This window comes from Argentina silus, assembly GCF_951799395.1.
Source record: "Argentina silus genome assembly, chromosome: 17".
Taxonomy (NCBI): domain Eukaryota; kingdom Metazoa; phylum Chordata; class Actinopteri; order Argentiniformes; family Argentinidae; genus Argentina; species Argentina silus.
Window position 1 is genome coordinate 15395240 of NC_139671.1, and position 10000 is coordinate 15405239.

The window sequence follows — 10000 nt, forward strand, 5'->3', positions numbered from 1 at the left end:
TGGATCAGTGCCTACAGGCAGCTTCTACCCAGTGTGAGTGTGAGCGAGTGAGTTGTGGAGGGAGAGGTGGCACTCAGACAGACAGTGAGTGAGGGACGGAAGCAGGAAGTGTGATTGTGTGCCTTTCGCTGGGTATAAAAGGCTCACTCTCTGAGCCCCAGGAAGCCTAATTTGAAGCTTCAGAACAGTGCCTCAGTTTTGCTCTCGGGTTCAGCTGCTGTCATCCTCGGCTACTTCCAAATTTCCCTACCACTAATCCATTATTTACACTAGCATTATACACCACACACTGGGGCGGCTAAAGCCTGGAGCACAGAGCATCCAACACACAGAACTCAGAACACAGAACTACAGATACAGCCTGGAACAGAATGCAGAACATAGAACATAGGGTTATAAAACAGAACGAATAGAACATGGAATATAGAACGCAGAGCAGAAAGATCAGAGAACACGTGGAACACAGAACACGGAACATAGAACACAGAACATAGGGCGTGCTTTCTTTTCTCCTCTCCTGTCACACACTGAGTGAGTCTATGAGAGCTGTAATGAAGTAGAGTTCAACTGATACTTCACCGCGTTAACAAGCAGATGACATCATCGCCTGGGTGGTGACAGGCAGAACCTTAGATCCGATGGTTGAGCTTCATCCCACACACCTCATGTATTTTTCACAGTCAGGTGGGTACAGTACGGTGTTCCGTACGAGCGATTTGAGAATTAGAGTCCTCTTGCTTTCTACAGCTCAATCGCTATCTGGATGCTGGGAGTTGCAAGTGCGAGTAGGCCTGTGAATTATCTATTTTGAACCACAATGTGATTGCTTAGGGGAATGAAACTTGCAATCTGTGTAACAAAAGGGAGGATGAGAAAGAGAGAGAGGGGGAGAGAGAGAGACGGAGAGGGAGAGAGGGAGAGAGAGAGATGAAGAGAAAGGGAGAGAGACAAGAGAGTGAGGACATTTAGAGACACAAAAAGCGCTTGCAACCTTGAGACCATTCATCTGCAGGTGGAATCACAGGAGAGCTCCTCTTCCTCTAGTGACACAGCTGTGATGCAACAGGTGAGTCATCAGACTGAAAAGCCATAGTGTAACGGCGTACCTGCGTACAACACACTGATTTGAATGTCAACTGAAGAGAGGCACTCACAGTAGAACACACACACACACACACACACACACACACACACACACACACACACACACAGTAGAAACAACAGAAACATCCATAGGCATCAGAAGAACCAGGCGTCACCGTCAGGCAGTCTTTGTTATGGAAAAAAATAGGATCAGAAGGAATGTGAGAGTTGCTATTTTCAACGACTTCACATAATATGATAATGAGCGTTGTACGAAGACGTGCACAACATATTTAATTGCGACAGTGTTCAGAACGCGTACCAAAACAATGATGTGAGACTGAACAGAGCAACATACCATCCAAATACACCAGAGAGTGTTGACCTTGATTTTTGATTCCCACTCTGCGATTCTCTCAATAGCCTTCAGGAGTAATTACCCCAGGGACACATCGGGGTGGAACAATCTTGTTTGGAGTACGAAGGGTCATATCTTACAAATGAAATATGTAATGAGAGCTTCTCATAAGGTTGTTATTTGTGTCTAGAGAACCCTTCTGGGAGAAAATGTCATATTCGTGATGGGGTCTGTCTCTCTCTTTCTCTTCCCCTCTCTTTCTTTCTCTCTCTCTCTCTCTCTCTCTCTCTCTCTCTCTCTCTCTCTCTCTCTCTCTCTCTCTCTCTCTGTCTCTCTCTCTCTCTCTCATTTGGGATATGAAATTCAAAAGCTTTTTCCTGAGTGGTAATTGAAATCTGTTTCCAAGGAAACATGCAACAAACACTCTACAGTTCACATACTCTATTTTTAAAAAAGCACCCCCGTCTTCAAGGTATCATCAAGAAATTAACGTATCACAAATGCAGTTAAAGTCATTCTGCAACACTACTGTACATTAGCATCACCACAGATCATTCAGTAAGGTCAGGAGATGATATCAGGGGATGACCTAAAGCAAGGTCATCTCCTGACATATAATTGGAGATATTGAGGAATTATACATATACCATGTGCCACCGACATCATGATAATGATAACAGTGGCTTTGATTTATAAAACGAATATATATCATGGTCATGATTTAACATAGACTTGAGACTTAGGATACACATTTTATTCAGAGTATGACCAATCCATCTATAAACTCATACGTTACACCACTCAAATGGTTGCACTGTGTTTCAAAGTCTTTGCCATGTTAAACCTGTCAGACATCGAAGTACATTTGAACGGCGTTTTAATGTGGGGCCTCTTTTCCAGGTCGTTATTGTAAAGGTTCTCAATTGAGGTGCCTGGTTAAATAAAGGTTAAATGAATCAAAGGCAATCAAAAGGTGATAAAGCCAGTTCAAGTGTAACATGGCTTTGTCACGGGGATTCATTCCAGCATCGTCTCATTCAAGCATTAATCACCCTCATCCATCATACCACGAGGAGCCTAAAACCCTCAGGATCAATATTATAACCTTCCCTATACCTACAGCTTTCTGTGTTGCTAGGCGACCTCTGGAGATAAAGAGTGACTTAACCGTAGGGGGTTAGGGTTATGAATATTTACTAAGCATTGACTGTTGTCCTTTCATGTCCATTTCCTGGTGAAACCGTATCTGTCTCAGAGGGCCGAGAAAGACGGCTGAAAGTCTGGTCTCCTTCGATAATCTCTCACCACACCACACAGCAAGACCCATCTCTTCAGTGCAATTCTCAATGCAAATAGAAATTGTTCATGTTGTAGGCTATTAAACATATTTCATGTTAAATTGGTATAGTCATACAGTGTTACAGTGGTATATAGGCCTATAAATCAATTGAAATGTCTTAAGATAGTAGCTCTAATCATGATACTTTGACATTATGATTTCTTGTAAGGTCAAATGTAATGTGTAATTAACAAATGATATGATTAATTATGTTTCAAAGTAATCGTGGCAGCATGGCACTGATAACACAGTTACGCAGAGGAAGGAACCCAGCCCAGAAATACTACTGCATGTAAATCACTGCCAATTGGCAGGACAAATGACACCAGTCCTACAGTAGAGTATGTCATTAATGAACTCTACAACCTGGCTGGTATTACAAACCTCACAGATACTGACAACAGACAGGCAGACAGACAAACAGACAGACAGACAGACAGACAGACAGACAGACAGACTTCTTCTCTTTTTCACTCACTCACTCACACACACACACATACACACAGGCAGGCAGACAGACAAACAGTGTGTGTGTGTGTGTGTGCGTGTGTGTGTGTGTGTGTGTGTGTGTGTGTGTGTGTCTGTGTGCCCGTGTGTATGTGTATGTGTGTGCGTGAGTGTGTGTGTGTTTGTGTGTGTGTGCGCGCATGTATGTGTGTGTGTGTGTGTGTGTTTGTGTGTGTGCGCGCGTATATGTGTATGTGTGTGTGTGTGTGTGTGTGTGTTTGTGTGTGTGTGCACGCGTGTATGTGTGTGTGTGTGTGTGTGTGTGTGTGTAAATCACAACCCATCTTTATTATAGTATAGCTCTATGATCTGTGATCTACTGCCCCAGTACCGTCAGCTCTGATCTGTGTCTACTGAAAAATGACACTGCACTAAGCTAGGAGTGTGGTCATTCTCTTTCTCTTTTTTTCTCTCTCCCTCTGGCTCTCTCTCTCTTTCTCTCTCTCTCTCTTTCTCTTTCGTTCTCTCTCCTTCTCCCTATCTTTCCAAAAACGTTCTCTATCTTTCCGAAAACTATGTTCCATCTACAATATCCACATAGTTAACTCTCCGTGAAAAACTAAAAATCTATAAAACTCATAATTTATTTCAGACAATCTGTTGAATAGACATTTTGGAACACCATAGCACCCACGGTACTGTCGCTTTAAATGTGAAATCTAGTCCACGAGTGTTCGCAAAACTGTGCGAAGGTGGAGACGCTCATGGTGCTTGCGTGCGCGCGTACACACAGATCCACTTCGTTTAGTTGGTCATTTTTGGAGAGGTGTGTCTGTCCTGCTCAGCGCAACGGAGCCAGTCCTGAATTAGATTTCAAACGGTGTGGTTACTATTTAGACTTCAAGATGGACCAGAAAGACACGGAGATGAATGAGAAGGGAATTACTTCTTCAACCAGCGGAGTTGTTGTGCAAGTACGAGAGAAGAAGGGACCTTTGCGCGCAGCTATTCCATACATGCCATTCCCTGTTGCAGTAATATGTCTATTCCTCAACACTTTTATACCTGGCTTAGGTGAGTTCACAGTTGATTGTTGCTACTTTTTCCATCAGTCACATTTTGCATTGATGATGTTGTAACACCTGTCAAACAGACAAAAACATCCACTGCTTTTCTTAGTACAGGTATATGATTACAAAAAAGTGCTGAATAAATTGCTTTTTATCGTCACTCACTCACAGACTTCTATCTGGACATATTATGGTCGTTGGAACCTACCGTTACATGCGCTGCGCTGATGCGTAGGGCGCGGTTGTTGATGCCACATTTCCATTACAACAACCAAACCGGTTGCCGTAATTAGAGAAACGGGACCGTGAATCTGTCCGAGCGACTCAGATGGCATAATGCCGCTATTTTGGATAAAGTTCACAACCTCGGGACATCCCCATGGGGGTCCGTTCAGAATGCCACAGTCAAGTTTAGCCTACTTTGGTTTAGATGGGACGCATAACGATGCAGACTATTTTGCTCATTCTGTAGTCATTAACTTATAACTTTTAACTCTTTTATTAGAATGAAAGTGATGTACTTTATACATTTACTGCACTCACTTTATGTAACTACCTGTCAGGTAGCAACTTGACACAGACAGTAGGCCTGCTTGAACCAACAACACCAACAACAAGAGGAACCAACAGTGAAAACATGAACAACATCTATATAATCTATATCTATATCGATATAACAGTAAGTAAGATACAGCATCATGAACACAGGAATTAGAATTACCCACAATCCTCTTTTTCTAATGTACCACTCTGGCTATGTCTGTCATTGATTCACACCGGGCTATGCTAGAGAATTGTGGGTAATTCCAATTCCTGTGTTCATGATGCTGTATCTTACTTACTATGACATCCCTCACACTACAACGTTATTGTAGAATGTGTTGTACTGTAGTGTACAGTACTGGTTAATGACTAAATGTACAACGAAAAGTTTCACAGTGTATGTTTAGAAAAGCTATGCTGAGAGTTGAGCTGATTTTTCAACACCAAACTTCATTAGGCAGTACTATGTCCCCTTCATCTCTCTCTCTCTCTCTCTCTCTCTCTCTCTCTCTCTCTCATAGAGAATGGAGTCAGATGCTCTATCTGTCCCTTGAGTATCAGTAATTGCACTGCTGGTGTTTACTGTGTTTTTGGCAATTTGGGTGGATTTCCCTCCCTCACTCCCTCTCCTCCTTAATCTCCAGCTCTTCCTTTTCTCCTAATTGTCAGGAGGGGGTGTTGGCAATAGGTCCCATTGGGAGCTCCTTCCTCAAGCGTATATCCCTCTGTACAGAAGTCACAGCATCAGGAGTGTGGAGTGGGAGCACAATAATGGGATCTCTATAGAAATGATTCCCACAGTGGAATTACACACACACATGCACGCTCGCGCATGTATATATATATATATATATATACACATACACATACACATACATACACACACACACACACACACACACACACACACACACACACACACACACACACACACACACACACACACACACACACACACACACACACATACACACACACGCGCCATGGCATCCACACACATCCTCCCCTGTACCTAATGAGGCCTGTGGAACCAGACCTAAGAGATCTATCTCTCTCTCTCTCTCTCTCTCTCTCACACACACACACACACACACACACACACACACACACACACACACACACACATCCCATTGATATATGCACCTCTGAGAGGACAGGAGCGTGCCTGCTAACAGTGAACCACTGTTCTTCCCTCTGCTCTCTGTCCCCATTCTATAATCTTATTTCTATTTGCTTCCTACTTACCTTTACAATCTAGGATAAGGCTACACACACAAGATTTGTAGATCTTGACACTGTCTATTGGATATGCTTTTTAGTCTAGACTAGGATTCTTGGTTCAGTTTTATAATGGTTCTAAAATGAAATCCTGACTCCATGGTTATTGATCATAGTTATTCATTGTGTTGCCTGTGATCCCCCATATCAACAGTATGACCTTCTGTGTGTGTGTGTGTGTGTGTGTGTGTGTGTGTGTGTGTGTGTGTGTGTGTGTGTGTGTGTGTGTGTGTGTGCGTGCGTGTGTATGTCAGTTGCCCCTAGATGCTGATCCTGGGTCAGTTTTGCATCCCACTAGGCTGGGTACGCTGATCCTAGATCAGTGCCTAGAGACAGCTTCCCCCATGGATGGTCGATGGCACGGGGTGACTGGGTGTGTCACATGAGACTATGGCTCCTCATGGCATCTCAGTAATGTTGTTGTGTATCTTCCCGACTGGCTGGCTGGCTGGCTGACTGGCTGGCTGGCTGGCTGGCTGGCTGGCTGGCTGGCTGGTGGGCTGGTTGACAGGGGCACAGTTGTTGTGGGCTCATTTGGCCATCCATACCGGTGGAACAGAGCTGTCCTCAGTCAGGGCTGGCTAGAATTGTATTGGTTTTGTATGGTATTTACAGTGGTTTTTATGATACAGTGGTATAGAATATGAAAATAAAACACTGAAGAATAGATGACGGGTCAAACATAAGACATATATTTATTCCCAATGATTACTTGTAAAAGTTATTAACATGATCGAACGAACTCAACACAAGTGGTCACATGACCAACTAACACAAGACACATGAGAATAGAGTATCAACAAAATAACCAATTTAACAGTTTCAAAGCAACATATGACTGTAGGGTTTAACCATACGTTGACGTGCATCAAGGACAACACGGGAGAATGGTGCCCGTGACGGGCCTAACCCAAAACTCCAAGAATATCTCGCTGTCCCTCTCCTTAAATATCATTCCCAACAAAAGACAAGGTGTGAGATACATTCCAATCGCAAAGGAATGGCGGGGGTGCGATTTCTTCAGACACTTTACAATCGCAAAGGAATTAACAAATGGTGAGAATGCGACTCCTTCAGGATGTCCGCCAGGCTCATTCAACTGTAAACAGTTATACACATTGAAATCAAGGCTGGCGCCACCAAAATCCGCCTACAGAAGTACCCTATGCACCCGTGTACATCAATGTCATTTCACACCACTCACGTACCCGTTGAGTTCCTTCTCCATCCCCCTCCCCTCCCTAACCGACATAGTTATCTCAACTCATTATTCTAAAATGTATGTATTTGCACTACAATATTCATGAGAGAGATAGATCTAAACGCTTCCATGCTGTATGAAGTATATTGAGCTCCATGTGGTGAGACAGCCAGGGTGCCAACACGTCGTTGGGTGGTACATCCCATGCCAGGGTGCCAACACGTCGTTGGGTGGTACATCCCATGCCAGTGAGAGAGCTGTCCTGAGGACACTGGGGGATAAGGGATATTCCTTGTGTTAGGAGCTGCCAACACGCCTTCCCTTCCCACATCATCCAGCAGCCGAGGGCCCTGTAATGTGTTGTTTACTGTACTGTATGTCAACCTCGCCTTTAGTCCAATCGCCAGCCTGGCCCTGTTTGTTTCGCTTTCGGTTCGGTCCAATCATAAGCCTGACCCTGTGGCTGTGGTTGTTGTCATTGGACCAGTGCCCAGACGTCAGGCATCCCTCGCTGTCTCATCTAGTTTAAACCCAGCGTCTTCACACCGAGGCTCCACTGTGACGCCTGGATGTCAACCGTGAAAACATAATTATGTACGCATTCACAGGAGCTGGCTTAAAATACATTGCCTGTGGAATTATCTTTTTTTTTAAATTATTATTATTATTATTATTGACCTTCATTGTAAATTAAAAATGTTTTAAATTAAATGAAAGACCATGGACAGATCTAGAAACATCATCTTCCAGGAGTCAGCGATCCTTCCCCGGGCCAAATTGGTTTTGATCATGGTGCTGTGATGTTACTGTTGTTGGACACATGCCCAGGCGTTGCTGTCTCATTTAGCTGCTCACACACACACACACACACACACACACACACACACACACACACACACACACACACACACACACACACACACACACACACACACACACACACACACACACACACACACACACACACACACACACACACACACACACAGCATCTTTACACTCACGTCACTCTAATGCCACAGTGTCAACTGTGATGTCCACATCACGATTCATAGACAATTATCCACATCTAGGAGTGATGTCTCTTGGGGGTCAAAATGGTCTTGATTAGGATGCTGTGATGCCTGAAGCTCGGTTAAAGAGGAGAGAGCAGCAGAGATGTCTAATAGAATGTAGCTGTGAGTGAGTACTGCTTGGCACTGATGCTCATCTCGCAGGCTCTTTAATCAGGCAAGCATGTCTAACCATCCCAGTTCTGTAATTGCTAGTGGCATCATGTGCCATGTGCTGGATTAAGTTAAATGAAATTATGTTAATTGCCACTTTGGATGTGATAGAAATGTAAAAAAAAAAAAAAAAAAAAAAAAACTCTCAGCAGAAGTGAGGAACAATGACAAAGAAATGAAACGTGTTAGCTTGTTTGTTAACACCTGTCACTAAATGAGAGAGAGAGAGAGAGAGAGATGGAGGGAGAGAGAGAGAAGGTGGGGGGGGGGGGCGGCTGCATATTGATGTTTAATTAAAGTACCTTTAAGAGCGATATCAGATAGTCAGCAGAGGAATGGAGGGACAGAGGATAGATTGGCTGAGGGAAATGGCATGTGTTTTGGCCCCCCCCCCCCCCCCCTCCCCGATCCTTATCTGTTTGGCCAGGCCGCACAGTCTATTAGACAAATTCCCTTATCAGCTGTTACATGTTGAATGTTTCAAGGGATATCCCTCAAAGATCAAAGAAGTATCGGTGGAAATCTGTGAGTTGAGTCTGCATACATCAGAGCAGACCTCACCTCATATTGTACGTATCCTACGTATACCTATGAAGGAACGGAAATAAATCTGATTGAACAATTAGAAAGAAACAGCAATTACAACCGCCTCGGTAGAAGATTAGAGAAAGGCTCATTATCTGCCATTGTCTATTGAAAGACATCTACAGTTTCTATTCTTTGTAAACAGATATTTCACATTTCTAAAGACATCTGATCAACAAGTGAGTCAGAAAAAAACAACAAGCTTGTTTTGACAAACCACATCACAAGGCTCCTGCTGTAAACCCCACAGAAGCAACAGGAGAATTATCCGTCTCTTCTTTTTGCCCATTTGACATGTTAAAAAGCAGCTTTGGCCTTCTGAATGGTACAGGGACTCCATTGTACCCTCTCTAGTGCTCTCCCTCTCTCTCTCTCTCTCTCTCTCTCTCTCTCTCTCTCTGTGTGTGGCTCCGTTGCTGTTTCCATGGCAGCAGAGAGATGCTACCAGAAGGCTGTTAGTTGCATCCCTATTCCTGTTCCTATAACACCAAAGGTCCGTGGTTGTTTTGTGATATTTTTGCAAAATACAAATACATGACAGAGAAAAAACCCAAAGTGAATAGGTAACAGAAAAACAAATAGATCATGTGCAGGTTGAGACTAGGAACCCCAAGAGTCGTCATCCTTAAAAAAATACTAAAAAGAAAAGAACAAAAGACTATATACGTAGTGAGATATAGCGGTAGCAGGAGGGGCTGATCACCGGGGGAGATGATGGACCGTTTGAGGGAAGACTAATTGCGCCCTCTTGAAACGTCAGCTTGTATGTTTAACCCTGGGTGAAGTGGTTTCAGAATGGAAAAATGCATAATTACATTTTAATTTATGGAAACGGTTGCTATGGTGCAAACCCTCACCAGCTATACAACA

The 10000-nt window shown here is 43.5% G+C and overlaps 1 protein-coding gene across 1 annotated transcript in view; it reads left to right on the forward strand.

Annotated features, from left to right (window-relative positions):
• Nucleotides 1-4053: 4053 nt before the first annotated feature.
• The window catches only part of stum (stum, mechanosensory transduction mediator homolog), a gene marked incomplete at its 3' end in the record, with an annotated part of 17574 nt that continues 11627 nt past the window's right edge, over nt 4054-10000 (forward strand). The window contains exon 1 of the mRNA XM_083689369.1: nt 4054-4301. Within this exon, the coding sequence (XP_083545495.1) occupies nt 4133-4301 (169 nt within the window). The 5' untranslated portion in view covers nt 4054-4132. The remainder of the gene's footprint in view (nt 4302-10000) is intronic.